The 24216-nt window shown below is 38.2% G+C and overlaps 1 protein-coding gene across 3 annotated transcripts in view; it reads left to right on the top strand.

Annotated features, from left to right (window-relative positions):
* The window catches only part of LOC139991286 (uncharacterized), a 141431-nt gene that overhangs the window by 91511 nt on the left and 25704 nt on the right, over nt 1-24216 (top strand). For 2 of the 3 annotated variants that reach the window (XR_011800775.1, XM_072011244.1), the window contains exons 3-4: nt 9233-9343; nt 13223-13336. Coding sequence is in view for 1 of the 3 variants with exons in the window: in XM_072011244.1 (XP_071867345.1) it covers nt 13267-13336 (70 nt within the window). In the remaining 2 variants the exon portion in view is untranslated. The remainder of the gene's footprint in view (nt 1-9232; nt 9344-13222; nt 13337-24216) is intronic. The other variant, XR_011800777.1, reaches the window with a different exon arrangement.

The raw sequence follows: 24216 nt of genomic DNA, 5'->3' as shown, positions 1-24216 counted from the left end.
CTGTTGTGGTCAGGCCACGTGGAAAGCTGGAAGTGTTGGGAAATTTTCTGGAACGGAGTGTTCGGCCCGTAACACGGACTAAACTTTCTTGTCAGAACCAATTATCTGTGCACTTAAGCGTACTGTGGGCTTTCCACCGAGAGCTTTCGCGGCGTAAACTCGTAATACCAGCGATTTAAGCTGCGCCAGAATATCCAGACCGTGTCTCGATTCTACGTACTAATGTTTCAGAATAGAATATGCTGCATACCGCGCGTACGAATGATAGTAATCGCTAGCTTCCGCCGTGGTTCGTACGGTGAATCGTTCTTAATAAATCTCTAGATGGAAACGTTATACTCTGACATGTATCATACGCTGGATTACTGCTATTATTGAAGTGGACAGTTGGATTTTATGGGTGTTCAAAGGTTTGGAATTTTACGAGTTGATTTATGGCTGGATAAAGATTTTGATTTATTAATATCGGTTCCAATTTCTTTTGAAATAGATTTGCCTTTCTGTAATGAGTATAATAGTATCATAACACGAACTATAAAACAAACTGAATGTGATTTCTAACGTAAAATATATTGTAACAGTTTTCGGTGCGATGTCAGAGTGGTTATAAAAATTCAGCAATTGTTCTAAATGTATCTATAGTAGGTACCGTTTTATTAATTTCGAGAGACATAATTAATACATACATTAATTGTCATGCTGCTTAATTGTCAGCATTAATCAATTACTTCAATTTTTATAAATTATTAAAATACCGAACAAATTGATTAAATTTTGAATAGCGTAAAGTAACCAGATAATGAATAAATCGTAATATCTTTATTACAATTTTTACACAGTGTATAGATTTTTATTACAAAAATTAAATATTATAATACAACGTACGATGTAACAGTAAAATGCTGTCTCGATTTCAACAGTGGTCTTGATAAAACGATTAAAAGAATTCTCCAGACGAAGGTACGAATAGGAGAGCGCGAATTTCCGATAAAAGATTCGAAGCAGCCACTGTTCTCGAAGGTTATCCACCCCTCAGGATGCATCAAGCCCATTACATCTAGGCGTTGGGCCTCGTAGAAGCCCCTTCAGTCAGCCTCGAAGCACGTCACTTCGGGGAAAACGAAACCACTCTCGAGACGCTCGAGGGCAGCCACGAGGGAACCTGCCGAGAGAGCTCGCTCGAAGGAAAAGGAAAAACGGGGAGAGAATACTTGGAACGTGAAACAAAAAAGATAAAACGATACACACAGACATTGTGTAAAGCTCCTACGTGACGACGTCAGCGTCATTGTTTCATTTTAACCGAATAAGAGGAAAAGAAGGGGCGAAGAAAAGTTTCTCTTTCGGTAGTCTGCTTGGGATGACAAACAGTCGAGGAAACAAAGTCGAAGACAAACGAGCATGACGTTTTCGTATTAGCTGTGTGCTGCAGTTGGTGTCGAGGTGTGTGGTTAATTAAGTCAACTGAAAACAGGGAAAAGGTTGGATAAGGAAAAAGAAAGAAAGAAAGAAATAAAAGAACCAGTGGAATGAATATGATTGCGGGGGTGTCGCGAGGTCTCGCGGTTATTGCCTCGGCCTGGAAAACTTGCTCGAGTTTATCCCTGTCTAGGAAGAAAAGTCTCCGAGGTTTTATCGTACCCGCCGCTTTGATTTATCCAGGTTGAATTGGCCGCCGCGCTGCTCCATTGTACGAAGAGATCGTATCTCGCGGAATTACAGCAGTCGCGGTGTTTATTTGAAAAAATAATACCCTCGTGTTTCCTTGCGCTTTTATATCTCGCGACGAAGATGGTGGAACATTAACTCGTCGTTTGAAAACAAGTATCTCCTTCTTTTCCATATAACTTTTCAGGTAGATGGAATGAATTAATTCAGCTTTATACAAGCGTCGTTCAGTAAGTACTACCCGTTTATATATACAAAAGTTGAAGAATCGTTGGAACGTACTTATAGAAAGTTACCTAGTTTCATTCGTGTATTGACATGAGTTATGCAAAATTTTAAATATTTAATATTGTCGTTGTATCACACGTTTAAAATGACGGTGCGAATTGAAAATTAATGATATTTCTGAAAATACTTCAATATCTTTCGTCCCTCTTATGCCAATATCATAAATGGACGATCCGATAGATTATAGAAATTTATAATTGAATATCAAATAGGTAATTAGATAATTTTGGAAATAACAATTCAAGAAGGAGGATAATTGTGTCGCAATGATGCAAAAAATTCACACACTTCATATAAATCTAAGCACTCGCAATTTTTTTGAACGAGCTAGCATACTAGAAAACGTGTACACGCGTTTGAAAAACTGGATCCATTGAAAAAGGTATCTATGTTTTATCGAGTGTAACAAATGGAAACGAGTTTTCATCAGGATAGTGAACTCATTGGGCTATTGAGGCTAAGCCACTTGACGCAGAATGAACACATGAAAACAGTGTTAATGCACATCCATTTCCCGTTATTGTCAGTGAGCGAAGTTCGCCAGCGAGACTCGGAGTCAGCGGACTCATAATGCAGTTTAATTGCATCGGGCATTTCGCGTGTACAGCGCGTTATCTAATGTTCCGTTCCCCGACCTAGGAAGAGTATAAATGTCGCTGAGAAGCAGTTTCAGCCACACATAAATAATACAGAGCCATTACGTGGCCCAACACGAAATGGTAATTGGGTCTCGCACTGATGCATTCGATGCGATATAATCGATCGATTTATTCAAAATCATTTAAATTCAAAGCACACGAATAAATTATACATAATTCAAAGAAAGTCTACTCTATTGCATGATAAATCGTTACAATTACGACAATGATATTGATGTATTAGTTAATTACCGGATTCGTAATAAAACCTTTAGAATTTGTAGCTTTTATTAATTAATTGCCTAATAAAATCTTCAAAATTTAAGCTAAGACTTAAATACTGAGAGCTCTAGGTTAATAAAAACATTTATCAATCCAAGTGTCTGAACGTTCACATGTGTCTCTGTTGTCGAAAAAACTCCAGTAAGATATTTCTATATGTTATAACAAATTACTAGTTAATACTATTCGTATCTGCTGCCTGTTAATTTCTATTAGTTATTTAACAGCGCATTTATATCCTAAATTGTTTTACACGTCTATGAAATTGACCATTTTATGCGTACTCTAACAGTTTCCTCTGTGTTAAGTAGAAAATACTCTACCACGATAAACGAAGTTTTATGTCCTAGACAAGAGCCTGAAACCTTTAAAAGCGCAAGAATGACAGTCAGCGAAACTTAATCTTGTTAATATTCATAAGCACTGATTTATATCGAAATCTTCGAAGTGTTGTGTTTTAATCGGACTCTAGGGAAAGCTTTTAAATAAGCTTTTAAATAAGCTCTTTACGAAATAATTTATTGCCTTACTTTGCTTCATTTTCGAGTTAGGAATCTCTCTTCGCTTGAACTGCGAATCACGATAGGAGAAAATTGATCGACGACGTTTCAGAAACACAATTAACACGTTTGCCATGTTAATCACAATAACAGTGTAGCAGAATGGAGCAATCTGTTCTATAAATTATGACCGAGGTCTTACGTGAAGGATATACGAAGTTTACAGCATCCCTTCGTCGTAAGGACGCCACTAAAGGGTAGGAACTAAGCATGATGTCCTGACATAAGGGATCTGTTACATAATACAATACACAGTGTTCATAAAATCCAGATCCACCGGTTTCATTGTTTCCATCCTCCTTTGTCGTAGTTTAATCACCGACAAAGATACAATAATTGACCAAACGATCCATGATTTTCATTTCCACGTTTCGTTCGAGTGAGTCGAAGTTTAATTAGGCTGAAAGTTTCAAAGGGATTGGAAGTAGTATTCATTTTTAAACCTACCGTTGATTGATGTTAATTAAATCGAAGCAAACCCGTTAAAACATTCATCCACGTAATGAATATACGCCGGTTGACGAAAGGTTCGTTTAATTAATCACGTTCCACGTGATTAGTCATTTATTGTATGCGATCGAAATTCGAGAGACTAAACGTATTTCGATGCTAGGTTGTGTTAGAGGGGAACTGATATTTATGAAACAGAGTACTAATAGTCAGAAAACGTAGCCATCCAGCTCGGAAAACAGGAAATTCCCGCTGTCTGTGATAAATTATTCGGCAACGTGCGCCAGGCTATAATACTTGCCAGTTCCTTTATGGAATCACCAACTGAAAGAAGATTAAAGACGGCGTGAAACGTCGTTATCGTAGACTTCCTTAAGTTAGTTCTTCATAAATAGATTTCCGACGCGGCGTTCTGAAATCTTCCTCAGTTTATCGAAGTCTGCTCAGAATCGTTTACCCTCTTAACATATTACAGCTATTTTACTACTATATAGAGTCACACAGTTATTTTATTGCATTAAGTGTTACCAAGTTACTTATGGTCTGTTAATATTTAAAGATCATTGTTATATTAGGTACTTGTTTTTAGAGAAATACTTATAATTCTTTCTTATTTGTAATCTTAAAAAATTGCCACACTTGTCCTTATTAAGCAACTGTAATAATGAAGCGCCAAGTTGTAACTTTTAAAAAATTAAAAAAAAAAAAATGAAAGAGAAAATATTATATATATATTAGTTATTTAGTACTTCAGTAATAACTTTAATATATATATAATATATATATATACACATATTACTACAACGAAATTGTATATTTCATATATTGTAATCTGACATTTGTGCGATTGCAAACCATTAACCGATTTTAATCAGAATGTGTACCATTAATCTGGACATATAATTTTGCCCTTAAGAGTGCTAATCTATGTAAACTTTAATACGGGATTTTTTCATCAACCGCTGTTTAGTTTCCGCGAGATTTCATTTGCATTCGGATATCCGAAGGTCGTTCCGCAAACTTACGCAAGGCAGGAAAATTACCCGGTCGTCCGGCACACCGAAATAGCGAATGGTGGTCACAGCAAAAGAGTCGGATGTGCGAGGGTAGGGTTGAAAGAGAAAGCAACAGAGCAGAGAAAAATGTTAAGGGCGCAACGCCTGGAAAAGGTTATGAGATCGTTCCACTGTACTGTCTGCTTTATATTCTCGTCTGCATTCCTGGTTATGAAGTCGTTCTTTTTCCCGTGGAAAACGTCTTTCAGATGTATACGTAGCTGAGGAGCATGCAGATAGACGCGCAACGGTAGCTTGGTAAGCGGCAGCGGGAAAAGACACGCGGGAGACTGAAAACCAGAAGAACAAATCGAGTACTCGAAGAGAAACGGAAAGATAGAAGTCGAAAATATATATACAAATATAACAAAGTGTACGAGGATGAGCAAAGATAAAGGGAAGAATGGCTGGAGATATAGTGGTTGATAAAAATAGGAAAACACGGTAAAGGAAAGAATTGCATTGGAAAGGCAATTCGCGTACAACCGCGAGTTCCTCCTTTCCGCATACGTCTCTTGTAATCAGATCTTTCAACAGGGGAAATGAAGAATGAAAAATGAGAGAAATGGTTATGAATAAGGAAGGTTCATTCGACTCGAACAAAAGGTTCCCTTTGAATCTGATTTCACATGATTTTCAAGTAAATGAGAAGATGATATAATACTTCCCATGGAAGTTATTCGATTATCTTGAAAGTTGATTATTCGGCGAAATAGAGCCGCGATTGATCTGATAACGGAGAATTACGTGCATGGAATTATAGAGGGATAGAAACGAATGCATGATACGACCATGAGTCTGGATATTGCGTGTTCGTTGTACCCTGGGAGTGATAACGGAGATAGTGTCACTCGTCTAGCTAATTACTAGTCACCAACTATATGACTCCTGGGAGTTGGCTCGCGAGTGTAGGATGTAGCTGTATGTAGGGAACTGGGCTGGACGGTGCACTAAATCTGGGATCCTGATCCTTACATAATACACGAATAAAGGTTCATATGTGCGGATCGCTTGTCTTCGTCACGATGTTCTTATGCTTCCGTGGATCATCTTGACAATGTCACTTGTTTCGAGAAACCCTTTAGAAATTAAGTGTATCATCATTGTAATATACTGCCATAATATTCCATTTATTGTAGTAATATTTATTTATATCGTTGTAATTGTAATAACGTGATTTTCATTTAACACCGTTATTTTGAAAAAAAGTAAGGTCGGTCGGAGTAGAAAAAATAGAGTGCATAGTGTTCGAAGTTCACATAGAAACTACAGATAACCCGAAAACCGCAGACCAATAACTTCAATATAGTAGGCACATGAAAGTATCATCGCCTGCGTGATATCGGAAATAACGGCAACCTCGTTCGCGCCCCGAGAAGCGTTTTTCAGCGCTATTTCACTCGACTCTCTTTCACTATCCCCTTCGCTATTCCTCTTCTATGGAAATTTCACGTGGATTTATCAAGTGAACCGAGGAACGAGTCTCTCCAATCACCATAATTAGAATACATATGGGAAAAGAAAACGAACGTCCGAACCTTCAAACATCTATACCAAAAACACTTTTAATTAAATTTCTTTCCAAAGGAATTCGATACTCTTCGAAGCATCAATTTCATTAACAATACGAATTATCAAATCCTTTATTTAATCAGGAAATACAGATACAGAAAATCAGATCTGTACTTAAATTTAAATTACAACAACAATCAACAATGGAATCCAGAAACGTCGAACGATATTAATTAGGAGCGATTGATTTCAAGGAATTTCTGTGCGAAGCCGCAATACTTTTCGGTTCGATCGAGGTGAAAGGTTTTCTCGTTTTCCACCTCTCCGCGTGATATTGGCGATCGGTGAAGTGGTGTGGTTACACGCTAGCCAAACACGGACACGAACTTTTCCATGTGCTCCTGCACAGTTTTCGCGCTTCGCTGACCGCAATTTTTCTTCTCTTGGTTTGCTGGGTGACACTATTTCAACGATTGGTTACACCAGCACGCGGGTTGGACAGTTCACAGCAAGGAAACTCTACTAGTAGCTGTGAAACTTTCACCGAAGAGAAGATGACGATTGGTTTCCGGCTGAAAACAGCTTCCAGACACCAATTATCAGATCCCTGGTGCCGCTGGTACGACCACGACTGGCCAACCGGTGACCACTCGAGCGATAACCGAAACTCCTGTCAGGATTTTCTCGCTGTTCTCTCGCGAGTTTTCATCGCGAATTTCCATCGTGAATTAGCGGGTATGCAGATAGCTGCGCCATTATCTGGCGAGAACAGCACCTGGAGCCCGTCTTTTCGAGCTGCTCGACGAGCAAAGAGCTAAGTAACGGAGAACCTACGATAACGAAACGAAATTGTTCCATTAATTATTCTCCCGAGGATTTTCGACTAAATTCATTTCGTTGTCAGCTTTCGAGCCTCGAGCAAGTCTATTGTGTATCCCCTTCGTTTGTTGTAACGTTGAGGATTTCGAATTTTGTTAAATGCTTTTGCTAATGATTAAAGTTTTTAGAAGGACGAAGGGAATTCAGGTGAATAGTAAAGAGGATAAAGAAACAGACAAAAGCACGGGCGAATGAAGTGATGGAGCGGAAATTAAGAAAGGACTGAGCATTCCCTATCCTGTAACCAGTTGTCTAACGGGAACCGGGAAACGAACGTTAAGAGATAAAAGTAACGGAATTTACGAGCAATCTCGTTTTCGGAACAGTATTTATGGATACTTACTCAATGCGTTCTCCCTCGTTTCAATGGAATATTAGTCAGGTTAATACCTTCCGTAGGAGATTTTCAAAGATTTTTGGAATATCATGTTGTTAGATTATAGTTTTCGTTGTTCGAATTTTCTAAACCTTTTTTACCATAAATACTTTTATTTTCGTAAATGTACCATTGTATGTCATTTCGAAGCTGGGGGTTTCCTCTTTCATAACCGAGTTTCTTTTTTAACATTTACATACAAATAACGCTGTTCAAAATCCATTTATGAATGTTTAAAAATTCGATATTTCGCATATTACAATGTAATATATCGAACATGAAAAAACTTCTCAAAAGTGGGATACTAAAAACCAATAATAAAAGGTTACAATTTGGATTACGAAATTTGATATTTGCAACAATTTATCGAGTCAAACGACAAAGAGGAATATTAAATTTTAAAGAACACTGAAAATTGGACCAGAGGAGGGGGGAACTATCGAAATAAATATCATATCTCGATAGCAAGTTCGTTTTCCGGTAAACATTTCGAATCGTTTGATTGATTAAAACGGTTGCGTATTAAACGAATTAAACCGATAAAACGTGCTTTAACGGAACACGGTGGAAAGATAAAAGTTATGGGGCACGGAAATTTTACGATTTCAGTTTGTAGCCGACATTTTACATAAGCCGCGCACACTCGTATCTCCTATTTGCTCTTGCGTGGTTTGCGGTGCATACATCTCGCCACATGCGCCCGCACCAATAGGTACACGTGCACACAGCCACCAGCCTCATATTATGCAGCCCCGGGATAGCATTATGCATTTGTCGCATGTGTGCTCTGTTCTAAACTCATGATAGAATCTTTAATTGACCGAGAGAAAAGATTAAACAATGTTAAAAAAATTCAGAAATTAATACACTGACTTAAGAAAGTATTTCAATTCTCGTTATAGAAATATTTTATAATGTCAGAATCTCTGATCGTATTAAAAAGAGCATTAAACACGATGGACAGCGTTAAAAATTTATAAATTTATACAATGATTCACGATAGTGTTCGAGCACTTACCAGAGAAAATGTTATTAACGCTGCAATTAGACATGCATGACTATGGACGTGGTTATATTGGTAAGTTATGAGATATTTGCTGCAGGCTAAAAAGTAAACCAAGAGAAGATATTTGAAACTTAACAGTAGAATAAGCATAGGAAATGGTTGTCTGGGAATAGGATGGATATGGATATTCGAGGTTTGGGAATGGAGCAATCTAGAAACCGAATAAACCTGGATTCTTGGGATCAAGAGATCGACAAGTATTCGCCTGAGATTTGGTATCAGTGAATATAAAAGCTCTCGTCTTACTTTATAACAATTACTTTATCTTTATTTGAATACAGAAATTGCATATCGGTTCAACATTGCAGCTATTGATTATCATACACTGTTAAAAACAATATTACATTATAGTAGCATTATAATTGGAGTCACGTTGCACAACCGTAATAGATAATAGAGAAGCAATGGCCGGAAATATGGAATAAATCCCTTAACCATATTGTTCTGCTATGTTTCAGATTCGTAGAACGTTAGGTATCAGAACGATGTGAGAGGAATATATGGGTGAACACCAAACGGGCAAGGAAGATTCGACGAAATCACGAACACGTGGCGGGACGTGAAGCGGGGTGAGCTTTCTCATAAATTTTATATAAATATTTTTTTGAAAATGTAGTTCATTGACTTTTATTTTAATAAAAGATTACTCTGTTTCATTGCAATTCTCCTTCGTTCCCCACATAATTTACTCACATAATGATTGATTACATAGTTAGACGAATAAACATCTGACAGAAAAATTGTATCGCTCCTCGAAGAAGAAAAATGAAAATCAAACATGATAACTGTATTCTTGGTTAATCTTTGAGAGCTTAAAAGATATAAAGCATAACGTTCAGATTCTGCCAACATACATCTTAGACAGTACATTAGCCAGCTTCATGGCTTGTCCGCGAAAAAAAAAATTGTATTCTGAAACGAAAGTTGGCCGGCGGCTCGGTTGTGGAAGCTCGAGAGACTGGAGATAAACGACTTGGTATTCGGATAAATAAAATTCCCCCTGCTGTTTCGCCGAGGCTGGAATTTTCTCGTTCGAGCTGACCGCGTGCGTGTTTCGTTGAATTTCGGCTCACGTATCTTAACAAAGTAACCCTGTGGATTCTGGATGAAGAATAGAAACCATAGCAACTGAAAAACTACGTTTGACGAATAATTGTTCCAGAAAGATCAAACTATTGCAAGAATCAAAAGAAATAGGACCAATATTCAACCGTCTGTATATAAAAGGACGAAAAAAACAAAGGAAAACAAGATAGAGCTGCCCCGATTATTCCTGAAATTCGTTACGTTTGGAACAACGGAAACGGTCGCGTGGTATGTGGAATCTGTTTGTTGTGCAGAATGTGAATAATTTGTACGGCGAGTTGTATCGTGGGATTCCTGGCTAACCGATGCGTCCTGCCTCACATTCGAATCTGTCAGGCAATAAATTTTCAAAATAATTCGGTACCTCTTTCTTTTTCCTCAACCGAATTCCCTGGAATTGAAGGACAGATAGGAAATCTGAAACAAATATTAAGCAACGGTAAAACAAATCTTCTCTGTCAGAGAAACGAGAGATACAACTAAACAGAGAGGAAAACGAAGATCGACAGAGCCGAGGAAAGGGTAAGAAAGTTCGGAAATGATCGGTGGAAGGAAAGCATTTTTCTCCCCCTTGTGATTCAATTTTGTCGGGTTCCAGACACAGGAAAGGGGGAAACCGTGCGGCGCGACAATGCACGCGGGCTGAAATACAATTCGGAATTCTTTCGTGAGTCAGCCGGTGAAAGGCGCAATTTTATCTGGAATTGTGGCTCGTGAATTTGCTTTCAAAGTATCCGCAAACTCGTCGACAGAGAGGCGACAGAGCGAACGATCGTGCAAGATTAGAGCTGCCGTGGCTTGGAAAAAGCGGTCTCCTCGATCTGGCCACAAAAGGATCCAGAGACGAAGAGAAGGAGAAAGGAAGAGGCGGGGGAAGGAAGGAATCGAGAAGGAAGGAGGAAGAAAATGGTAAGGACTATTGGAAAATAGAAAGAGACAAAGAGGATGATTCGGTAGCTGCCGCCACCACCACCGATTTTCAATGCTTGAAGCTTCTTGCCTTTCGACTATCGTCAAAGGATGAAAATTGAACCGCAGGAAGCTGTACCGTACACCGAGATTGTGAAAAGTTCCGGCCGCTCCGTTCGTCGAGTTTTTCCTCCGTGAAAGGGAAGAATTTTCGTGGTAAGGGAAGAAAATCGGAGGAATGAAAAATCCGATATTGATCTTCGAAAAAATTATCAACGTTGAAATGACATTCTAAACCGTGGAAAATAAGAGGAGTTCAGTGGAACAGGTATTGAATTAAATTTAAACCTTACAATCTAGAAATTTTGTCTAATTTATCATCGAATGTTCATAAAACAACGTAATGTGAAGATCTTGTTTCGGCTTAATGAACTAAACGATTGCAGGATATACTTTTGGTAGATTCTGTTTATGGTAGAATACCAGTAGAAATGATCGAAACTGTGATAAGGAAGGTTTTCGTTCTCCGAAAGGAGAATGGCGTAATGAAAACTACTTTAGGGTATCCTGAGTAACTTCCTTCTTCAGAAAGAATAATCAGTTTCATAAATTCTAATTCGACCAACCAAAATATTCACAAGCGCAGCCATACAATTTTCATCTAGAGCTGCACGAGAGATTCTCAATGATAGGACGAAAGATGCGAAAAAAGCGAATCCTGACACGGCTAGTAGGCACCTGATGTTTCAGACGCAACCTCAAAATTAATCATGCAAAGCGTTCCTTGGACGTCAGTGTCACGAACCGACGCAACGGCACTGTTAATATTTTCTTCCTGGCTTGCGACCAAGCACAAAGGCTAAACATTATTATCCGGCTCGTATAACCCTTCCAATACCAGTGTTTGCATCCTATTTGTACATACGATCGTAAGTATAGCGTAGTGTCAGGGTGTGTGCCACGAGATACATATGTTATTACATACAACGGAGCATTCCTCGCGGCGCTGTGGTTATGAAAATTTAATTAAAACGTGTCTCGACCATACACGCGAGTCTTGCACGAATTACGTGTGTTGCCGACGAGATCTCGTGGTGATGAGTGTTCTTCTTTTGCCTTGGCCCAATGGTAAATTGCGGGGAAAAGAATTATGCGAATGTTGAAGAACATTTTGTGAATGAGAAGACAGTTTTGGCTGGACTATGCTCATGTCTCTTTTGTTTTCACTGTAGCGAGAACATTTTTTAAGAGAAAATGACGCATAATTATTTAAGGTATACGTCTGCTGGGAAAGTTATACACGAGGATGCTTCAGTGAAAATTTTATTTTAAATGTTTCATATCGTGCGCAGAATACGAAGGAATCGAACGTTAAGTAGAATAGTACGCATTAGGTCAGTCACCCTATTCTTCGTATTATTTTCGTAGAGAGGAAATGGATATTATCAAAAGCTGTTTATTCAGAGAAAGTGAATGCTAGGAGATTTTTACTTGAGAATATCTAAAACAATATGAATTTCATTTTGAATGTTTAATATTATATACAAAGTATGAAATAATTCAATATTGAATAGAATAGGATAATGTTGGGTCAGACAGCGTGTTGTACTAATTAGTTTGGCAAGGGGGAACTGCTTAACAAAAGCTATTTATTGAAAATGTTTGTTGGAATATTTTTACACAAGAATACTTCAAACACTTCGCATTTCATTTCAGATGTTTGATATTCTGCGCAGAATACGAAGCTATTGAACGTTAAGTAGAATATGACGATATTGGATCAGACATCGCGTTCTACTTATTGTTAGTCTAGTAAAGAGGAGCTGGATGTTATCAGAAATTGTTAATCTCCTGAAATGTCAATAGTTTCTATATGTTGGAGTTTCTCAAGGCGTTTCTACAATAGTTCCTATAATAGGAGAATTTATTCATCGCTCATAAATCATACTCGAGCTTATGTAATGAAATATATAAATAATATAAGTATTATATTGTTATATTATATAAATATTATAAATATAAAATATGTAAATATTAAAACATCTAAATTAATAAAATAATTAATTACTTTGTATTCCTGATGGGTTATTTTGAAAAATGGATTACCATTGACGTAAATGTTTCATATTTAGGAATATACTCGTAATTCATTTAAGACGAGGTAACGAGGTGCAACCAGGAAAAGACGTAATTTATTAACTGGAGTCAAATTCAGTTGTCATAATTTCCGAAAATTGCGTCATTAATTGTGGAAATATCGATAGAACACAGACGTTGAACTCGATTAAACATTAATTTCTACATAATTAACGCATCTGTTCTCCGTGTAACAATACATACAATTTATTCTTTAATAATCAAATGTAAATTGAGTCGGGAATACATGCATAAAAAAACTCATCGAATATTTACAAATGTCTGTTATTTCTGACAATGTTTTCATTCTGTTTCAGCGTTGAGCCTGCTATGTGTAAAGAAATTCTCCGGCAGCGGCACGATGCTGGAAGCACCGCCCGGAAGTCGGGAGGACCTCGTGGAGGCAGCACGAACACCATGCACACCCACAGGTTAGTCATTCCACGATTTACCGCAAACTTTAAATGAAAATTTACAACATTCTCAAACGTAACAATTCCCACGGGAACATCTCATAAATCAACTAAATAAATAACAATAACGAGGTAGTACCGCGTATGTGTCAGAATAGAAACCCGAGTTAAAATTTTCAGAAAGATAAAGGAGACGAATTATCATATCTAAACGTTCAATTTCAGTGCACAAACGAACTGGTTGAACGTTCCAGGATGAAATATCAAGCTTGTGTTTATCATAAAGTTTAAATGGACACTCGCGCGGGCATCTAGAAGTTTTGACTCAACCCGTAAATTCCACGGATAGATAATGGAAATGGTGAAAATAGTACGACACCGTTGGCATAGTTCCCCGGAGTTATTGCCCGGAGTACATTTCCATTCGTATCAATTCTGTGGATTACGGAGTTCGTAGTTTTCACATTGAGTCGGTAAATTTCAATCTTTACTAGGAGGGTGCATAGTAATTTCAACTTCGACTCGTTTCGCCGATCGTTAAAATCTACAGCTGTCGTTGGAAATGTTGGTTAGGACTGGGGAAAAATGTTCGGTGCGTGGCTAACCGCACCTAAAACGTACCGAATTGCGAGTGATTAACCCAGTTCTCGTACCGTAATTAAAGTTTAGGCTGCTTGTACATCTGAGTGCAAAAACAATGTGCAGCCCCTGATACCCTAGCGGAAATACTCTCTCACCCCCGAAATATTTTTGCAGCGTTGTTTACTGCCACCTACGTTCTATCCTACGCATTTTCTCCTTCTCCTCGTAGCTTTTTGGAGTCGTGTGTTTACGTGAAAACGCGTTTCTTTCTCGGAACAATAAAAACCGACGAGCACTCGTAAAGATGAGACGGCGATTTCATTTTCAAAAAATTTCCAGGAAATTAAATGCCATCAAACTACTGGAGCAGGAGGAGGGGATCAGCTTACCGTGGAACAATTAATTATTCATGATACATTTTCTTTTCAATTCCTAACGAGCAATCTCGAAATGAGAAACGAACCGATCATTTGCTAAATGAAAGCAGAGACGAAAGTAGGAAAACGAAACCTCGAATCTTCCGGTGAATAAGATTGACGAATCAATCGAGTTCAAACCGCGATTGTTCGACGTCCGAAAAGGAGACAGGATCTTCGTGAATAGCATTCGGTTATTTCATGGGACAACAGGTGCCGATATTGCACGCGGACATTTTTAGGATTGCATTGTTACCTGTCCTTTTCATCATTCCCTGCGCTTTCATTTGTATTCTCTGTCTATTCACGACTGCCAGAAGCCGAATTACCTATAGAAATTGCGTCGATCATCGTGATCCAATCACTGGAAATCGTTCTATTATAGTTTCACGCTTCTCTTCAGCTTTACCCGTGCCCCGTTTCCTTTACTTGATAAAAGTCTGACAATAAAGCTGAATGAAGGAAGAACAGGGGTTTGGATCGATGATTCCCATACTTCCTGCTAGCATCATTATCGCCGCGGGCCTGCAACATAACAGAGAGCCAATGGGCGGTTCTTTTTATCTGGATAGAGGGTCGGTGTATCGTGATGATTGACGGTCTGACTTCGTGCTGTGTCAGCTGTGAGACAGATGCTTTTTATCGACTCACCGAACTGCCAGTTTTTGGTTCCCTGCGGTCACTGGTTAACTTTCTCGTTTAGATTAACACGATTCATCGATAGAATGAAACAGGCAGAATGAGACAATACCGCGATATAAATAAAGAAGAATGGAATAAAAGGGAACAGTCTGGATGGACTAGAAAAGCACCTACAGTTTTAAGAACATATTATTAGATTCAAGGACACTCGCGACGGATCTAAAAATAAAGCAACCTTTCCCTAGTAATTTTAGAAGTTACAGGGGACGCGATGGAAGCGACGCGTTCGACACGTAACCAACTTTGGTCTCGCAGTAGAAAGGGACGGCGCGAGTCAGACAGGCCGAACCCGTTCTTGCGCGAGGTTGTGCCGTTATTTATAGCAAGAAACATCAATTTCGCGACACGTCGCTGAAAGTTTGATAAACCCTTGATGATTTATCAACGCGCTGAAAATGATTATTTTCGTCGTGGTACCGAAGAGAGTGTGAAAGCTACCATCCACGACATTCGCTCTCTTGACACTCTTTCTCTGTCTCGCGTCGACGACCATTAATTATACGAACGTTGCGGTCCTCTCGTCACGTAGTAACCTGATTCATAAATTGAAAGGCGTACGCGAGAAGCCAAAAAACCGAACATGTCGTGAAATCTTTTGATCGACGTTGGTCGAAGCTGTTTGAAAGCTAGCTATCTTAGACTTAGGGTATCGAGACGGTAATTGACACCACTTTCACGGCTAAACCGCTTTCCAATTTTCTCCTTATTTTCACGACGTAATAACTTAGCAAGCTTGACGGCGTTTAGTCGCCGCGGCGTGGCGCGCTGTGAAAGTTGGTTGTGGAGGGGTGCTTGCTTCCAGAGCTGCTGGTAATGGCTACGTATATATAGACACTTCTTTACAAGGCGGTGCGATAAGCTCTCATTGGCGACCGAAGCGTAATCACTACGGCTTCCTGAAATAGCCTGAACCATCTCCCCTCACACCTTTCGATCTTGTCGTTTCCCTTTCCTGGAATCCTTGGCGGAGAAACTTCGATCGGCGTGTAACAGCGTCACGTACGCATGAAACATTGTCATTGATGACTCAACTTTCGATCTTTCTCCGCAAGATGCTATTTTTGGTCGTTGAATTCAGAAATATTTGGAATTAGACACACTGTCATTTGTAGATCTAGCGTGTTTTTGTACAAAAGAATAAAAAACGTCAAAATCAGGTTAAGACGAAGGATTTGAAGTCGGAAATTTTTGAAAGTTAGATAAATTATGTTTCCGTTCGATATCTCGAAGCTAATATGTAAGTTTAACTCTTGTGGCTGGATCATTTTTGTCACCGGCATCGAATATTTGTTTTATAAAATGTATAAAAGCAATAAGATTTACTTAAAAATACATATGTATATAGTTTGATAAAATAATAATACGTATACATAAAATATCGGTATAAATCAAAACTGCTGTTGTCCGAGAGTTAAATTATACCCATTTATATCATTTTATTGTGCAACGTCAAAGCGTTGGTGGTAACAATATCGCGCCATATATCGTCGGAATATTCCTCGAATAGCTTAATACCAAACTGCGCAGTGGTTATCGAGAGCAATTATCATTTGTCCTGGCTACCTTAACGCGATGGTTCCCACATGACAAAGCGTGCCCATTTCCTCTGCTTGCAAACATTTGTCCGGGGGCGAGGATTGATTCTTTCCTCTCTCTCTGTAAGTACACACAAGTTAGCATAATTGAAACGAGTGGTTCATTACACTTCTGTAATCAATACACAGGTTATTCCTGTAAAGGAGCAGCAGGAACGTTACCAAGATAATCCGATTTGTCCATTATCACCGATAAACCATACCTGATACATATTAACAGTGATGAGCTGACGTCGATGAATGAATATTTTTAAAAGGACAACTTCTATACCTCGATGCTTTCATATATATATTACAATCGATTACACGCCTTAACTCAACGTGGGCAATCGATTTTCTCTGCCAGCTCGGAGCTTTCGAAAATACCATATGCAAATTCAAGTATCCGTAAATTTTATTTATCCTGTTATATATTCTTTCCATTGATAGAAGAAAACTCTGGATCGCGCTCGCCAGGGATTTTACCCGGATACACAGGAAAAAGTTTGCACGATAATCGATAATCGATAGTCAGCCAGTGGAGGCTATCTCGTTTAAAAGATCCTACCATGTGATTGTTGTATTATTAATTTCGACGATCAGAAGCTACATATTACACGGGGTTTCTATTGGCTGTTTCATGAGCTTCAAAGATTTTGCCCCGTCGGTTTACATATTAACGCGTTGCAGCTTATGCATGTACTGATGGTTCACTTTCATACCCTCGTTACCATCGATACATTGGCGGGATCAGTCGTAAAACGATCTCTAACGTTGATTTGTGTCTGCTATCGGGAAATTTATCTCCATCTTCCTTCCGATATGATATCGATTATCAGACTGCTCGGTTTGAAAAAACGACCGCGTAAATTATTCCGCTGTGGATGCATGTTGCTGTACCAACGAAGCGGAAATTGAAGTATCCTTCAAATAAAAGCGACAACTTTCGGCTAACTGACACCGTAATTTTCTTTAGAGACTGCCGCTGTCCCCACTCAAGATATTAGAAAAGTTCGTCGACATAATACAAGTTACGAAAGTGGTCGTGGCGAGAAATAAAGGGGCTATTTTGTTTTAAAATACGATTACGTAAAATGAGAAATGTTGCGAGTCGTTACGATCCATCAGCACTTACTCCTTTTATTAAGCAATATCAACCGAGTAATTACTCCTTAACTAACAATTACGGTGGCTCATTACCGAGCAACAAACAAAGAATGTCTCGTCATCTGTCCGAGTTTCAAGAAAATTGTGTCAAACCAGACTGTCCTTGTAAATTTTAAGGAGTTTAATTCCGTGTAATTACCTAAGTTTTCGCCATAGCCTGCGGGCATGGATTCGGAGACGACGTTAAGTAAGAATGGGAACAGTGAGAAAGGAACGAAAGCTGCTGGAAAGTTTTTAAGATCGAAGGTTTTTTATTTGCGAAGTCAGCCATGAACGCGCCATCCTTTTACCGAACGATCGTTATTTACTTTTCCACGAACGAGGAAGACGATCTAACGGAGGTTCAGTTAGCATAGAGGGATCGAGAATGGTTGGAAAAAGTAGGCTACTGTTCGTTCGAATCGAAGACATTTTGATTTATGGCTGGAAAATGGAAATCTCGCGTTAGAACCCAGGTCGGGCCCCATGGGGGTAACCTGGTTTTTGGGCGCGGTTCAAACGGCATCGAATGGATATCCGATCTTTTTCCTCTGTCAGAATGTATGACAACGGTGAAGAATGTTAAAAAAGATATGGTGACAGGTTTGATCGATACAAAATTTTACTTGCTTCTTCTCCTGAGAAGGAGAAAAATATTTTTATTATATGAAATATTTCATGAAAAGTATTACACATAATCCTTTTATTGCTCGTAATATCTCATGGAAAATAATCAATTCTACAGTATGTTCATATTATATCCTATAAAAATTGATTTATTGTCCCCGTGTAGATAGTACTACGCCATTATATAAAGGTAAACTAATAAGAATAAAATTTACTAAATGAGATTGAGTCAATCCTCCATTAACAATATAACCATGTTCAATAAAGTTAGCTTTAATTAAGGAGTAAAATAATTTAGGCATTACATATTTTGGCGAAAATGAAAAAATAATTGAAATTTCTATAAAGCCTATATTAAAAGTAAAGCTGATCTAACTTATAATTAATTAAATAATCCTATTGGTGATGTGTGTCATCTCTTGAAACGTGACTAAACTCACACACCCTTCAGCTCGAGAGCCGCAGGGTAAGTTTCCCAATTTTGGACTATGTCTGCGGTCATCGATCCATAAATTTAGTTAAGGGCCGGAACGATGTTCTGCACGAAAAGATTCGAAAGTGAAGCTGGTTGGACAACTTAATTAGTCTAACTTTGCTTACGGATAGTTCCAATATTCTCGATATAATAATTCAAAGAAAATTATGACTATTCTTACGTCAAGACCTACCAAATATTAGCATCAAAATTAAGAAGATGTATAAACGAAAGGATCTCTGTAAATCTGATAAAATCCTCTTAAATTAGAGCCAGATAAGGAAACATTATCAAAACGTGATTTGTCACGTGTTATTGATTTTCATGTTGATGCGAAAAGACCACATTTCCCAGGGAGCAAAGGAACGCGATAACAGAATCCAATTAGGCGACACTTGGATGACTCATGAAGCTTGCAACAAGAAAGCGAGGCCGCTTTGTTAAGAGCACGCCGGCAGCTTTTTAAGGACTACTTCTTGAACTTTCGCCTTGTTTCGCGGTTTGAAACCAACAATGTCGTGTTCATCATCAAAGCATAGCAAAGAGACACAATTTCTCGTTTCTTACATTTTCTGCTTTTTCCTAATTTTCGTCATTATCTGGCCATTATTGCTTGACAGACGTCAGCGGAAGATGAAAACCACGAGAAGAGTCCAATGAAAAGAGAGAAGTTAGGAGAACACGCGGTTGCGCAGCGTTCGGGGAGAAAGGACTGGAATGTTGACCTCATTAATGAAAGATCGACCACGGGGAAGTACAATTGCGCCGCTTAAGAGCTTATTACGTCAACTGCCAGCCTTATTGCGGACAGAGATTTATAGCACGCATTCTAATAACTGGAGTAGCGTTCGAGTTGATCCAGAGAGAACGTTCACTCGGCGCGCTACCCAGCGAATAATGCGCTTCTTGTAGCTTCTGACAGATACACGGGGGTGTGTACAACTTTGGTAGCTTGTACTCTTAGGGAAAAAGCCTGGGGATCGTTCGTTTCTCCCTCGGAAATTTTCGTAAACTTGCCACGTGGTACATATTTTATCCGGTTTGATAAATGCGTACCAAGGCAAAGATATAAATCTTGCCATGTTAAGAACCATGATACCGCAGGAATACGGAATAAGTACCTAAATATAGGTGTACTCGGAGTTTGAAGAAAGAAGTGCTTGATATTTATCTTCTTTTATACGAAACCGATTCGCCTTATCCAGGAGGAACGTTCAAGTGAGACCAGAAACGATTCTGATGGTATGTTTCTGAAGATCCACAGAAGGAGAGTAGGACGACATCGAGTAAACTATGAATGATTCATCAGGATATGCTAACCACGTCTGCGTCCTGCGGTACTTCGCCAGCAGAGAAATCCTAGAGGCTTCCGTTTGTGATTGGTAAATGTCATACGTCGAACTAATTGCATCGAGGAAGTTGTGAGAGTAAGCGCGAGAAGGAAATCGGGAAGGGAAAGCTCAAAACTCAATCAATAGTCGCTGATGAACGGTCCAATGGCTACTGCCACCGTGTCGGCATATATAGACGATTCGAGCACTGTTCTATGAATTATTTAGCGTTAGTCAAGTGGCCCTCCGTGTATTTGCCCTCAAGCCGAAACGAGCTTCGTGCCATTCGAGAAGCTCGCTTGATTTCACCGACCCTAATCCATCGCTTCTATCAGTGTGAAATGGCGTAACTGGCTTCATTCATTCAACCAAGTTCGGAACGATCGGGAGCTGCAACGCTAGTTCGAGTTATTACTCGATCCTTGAACGCCTATTATTCGACTAGTTTGATCGTTTTAACGTTAGGAATAATTTATCTCAATGTGCTGTCAGAGTGATGGATGAGGGACAGGGTCGATCTAAATTGAAGAGAAAATTAGGCAGAACATTCTTTGATGGACAGCATAGAGAATAGATGAGGAAGATTTAATTTTTAACCTTGATCGGTAGTTGAATAGAAAGAAATCTAGGTGTCATTCTAAAAAGTGTACAAGAAGAATCTTTTTTTTCAAAGATTAAGGACGAATGTGGCAGAAAGATGTAACTTTTTAGAACGACTGCTAAGTTTTTATCATTTTTCTGTTATCGTTATTGGAACATAGAATGCTATTATAAATTCAAGTACATTAAAATATTGTTATATGTGTATTGCATTCATTATTAAAAGATCGCGATCTCCAAAGCGTTAATGCTCATCCGGATCATAGTTTGCATGAGGTATGAAGGGGAAACTAGGAACTATTCTGTATCTTTTAATATCGGGAATATCAGGTATAATGTGCATCTACGTTTCAAACTATCGAAAAATCTCGGGCGACGTCGACCCTTGACCTATCCTTTCCCTCGATATCAAACGCCACAACTTGCCACGCTCTGTTGCCCCCGACAAAATCAATCTCAGACTCTGAAGCTCACTTTTGAGTTACGATCGTATAATGGACTATAAAGACGAGTCTTTGTACTCCTCATATATTTTTCATTTTTCTTGTTCGTCTGTCAAAATCTTTGATAATAAATATTCGAATGGAGATTAATATATTTGACAAGAATGAGAGTATAATTTCTCTAGTTAAAAATTATTTAGTATTTATATTTGTAAATATATTGATACTTTAATCAGTTTGTATTAACAATACTTGAATATTAATAAAATGTAAAAATTAATGGCTATGTTCGCGCTACGCGTATGTTAAATGTTACGAAACCAACGATATGTCATATAAAATTCGCTAAAATGTTGGCTTCCTATTAATTTGACAGTCAAACAAGCTGAAGATAATGAACTTCCTAAATAATGAAATTGCCTATAATATGCGACACTTACTGACACCAATGTTTTTGTTGTATACTAATTTTCAAAAATGAATTGTATTACGTCATAATATTCTACGGACATAATTCTACAAGCATAAATAGGTGTCTATATATTTACCTAGTTCTGCATGGTGGTATATGTAAAGAAATTTGGTAAACTGTAGCTAGAACATTATGCTTCATTCACCTTTTTGTAATCAGTACTCCAACTATGAAATTGTGTTTATCGCATGAACACGAAGCGTATATGATTTACTCGAGCGAATAACTACGCGGTTGCCAGCGGCTTTGATATTTCCCTTGCGGCGAATAAATTGAAATAGAACTATCTTCGGTTGAATCAGGATGGAACTCCAGGATTATAGCTAGAAATGGATAATTATTTAGATAGAACGAAAGTTCTGCGTGTTCTTAACTCGGCAAACTAGCAGGTGTCTGTAAACAGGAAATCGGGCAAACTCGTGGAAAGTTATGTCTGCTTAGGAAAATTACGTTTGTCCCTATTTGGATACTTCCTATTAACTCGACAAAACATTTTCTGTTATCTAACAGGAGACATAATATAATCTACTAGACATAAGTTATTCTTAATATTCCTTGCATAAAATACGAAGATGTTCAAGTCTTTCAATATTTTCAGTTTTAGGAAACTAATTTTCGTCGTTTCGAATGCCAAATGGTCGTACGTAATGAAATATCAACTAATCTAAAAGTAACAAATGCGATCGACGAAAAATTATATATATCAATTTTACGATAGAACTTAATACTGTGAACAATGAAAATATTAATAACATATTATCTAACATAAAATATAGATGCGAAAGTATAAATATAAAATGATCATTATATGTACATGAGGATTTAGTGATTAAATATTCCCAATATCGAGCGCATTAACAGACGTTAAGCTGTAACAAGTTTCGCGAAACTCTGAAGAAGCTTTTCAGAATCACTTATTCATCTAAACGTCGATTAATATCCATCATCGTGCCACAGATTAATCTTCCAATTTACCGAAAATCAATATCTTGTGCTCTTAAATGAATATCAAGTTTCGCGGCAAGAGATTACGTCTTTTAAATCCAGGATGAGGAGAGTAGCACGTCGTCCAAGTTGCTCGGATGAAATATTCGTGGTGAACGGTAGGGACAAAATCATAAAAAATTTTAGGCTAACCTGTCTGGCGACATTATGCTCGAGCCGCGTTTATCAAGAGCTGGGACCTGTGACCTGTGTTTCGGCATAATTTATTCAATGGGTGACCATGCTCGGATCGTGGCAAGATCCGACCTTCCTAATGCAATATTGATTCGATTTCACTGCCACGACGTGCTAGGTCGTAGCGTGCAATTTGCATATGGAACTACACGGCTCGCGGAAACGACCCGCCAACGTACGAACCACGGTGACGTCGTGGCGTTGCACTGTTTGCCATTTGATTGCATGGAAATTGCGTCGACTAGGCGACGTACGCATCAATGACAAGCCTGATTTCCTCGACCAACACTTCGTTAGAATGCGAGTCACGCTAACTGTGGACCATCCGATGTTTACGTGTATTGTACTCCGTATATTCGACGTATCTTGCATCTCTTATGAGAAAATGTATGGGCGTTAACGCTTTATAGAGAGATAATGAGAAAGGGGAGGGTGTTGACGTGATATTTTGCATTTTGTGTCTGGCAATTGAGAACAGTTGCAATTTAATGCTAAATGTCTTGATATACGTTTTTTGATTCTGTTTGCATAGTTATTGGTCTCGTGTAATGTATTCTATAAATTTGGTACAGATTTAGATGTGTCGTATGTTTTTAAAGATGGAATCTTTTCATCTATTCGTCTAATTTAGCATGGTCAATTGTCAAATATTTAAAAAAAAATGTACATCTTCGAATTAACAGATTGTTTTCGTTTTTAATTATGTCACATTAAAATCCTCCTGCTTAATTGTAAAATAACATTGAAATCCAAAACTCGATAAAAATAAATGTACCGTGTTTTTCTCTTGTGATCTTCATACGAGCGATTAGATAATTTTCATATTAGCGATATTACAGGAATATTAGCGAGCGATTTATTTGAAGTACCAAGTAATGATGGAGATATAAAGATAATATATAAAAAAGGGAACAGAGTTTCAAACAAAATTGACGATGTTGATGGTGATAACTGTGACAGCGATGCAATTATCATTGTAAGCGACGAAACGGAAAGTATTAATTTAAAGTGAGTTTGAGCCAAAGAAAGTTGGTCAGTCCATAAATAATTTGCCTGATTATTTGACATTTTATCCTGATAACGATAATTGATTAATAGAAGATATTCAATCAAACCTGTGAAATTTTAAAGATGAATGGTAAATAAGTTAAAAATGTACATACGTGTGTATACGTACACGTGTACATTGAATCACATACTTCATAATTAAAACTGAAAACTTGTATTTTACAACGAAGTTGTAACTCATATTTTCTATTTATACTCTTCGTTTATTTACATTCACAACTTGTTTGTTTATGGCCTTTGTTTGTGTACATTCCTACTCTGTGGAAATGCGGTAATCTACGTG

The sequence above is a fragment of the Bombus fervidus genome, chromosome 10, assembly GCF_041682495.2.
Source record: "Bombus fervidus isolate BK054 chromosome 10, iyBomFerv1, whole genome shotgun sequence".
Lineage (NCBI taxonomy): Eukaryota > Metazoa > Arthropoda > Insecta > Hymenoptera > Apidae > Bombus > Bombus fervidus.
This window is presented reverse-complemented; position numbering and strand designations above follow the sequence as displayed.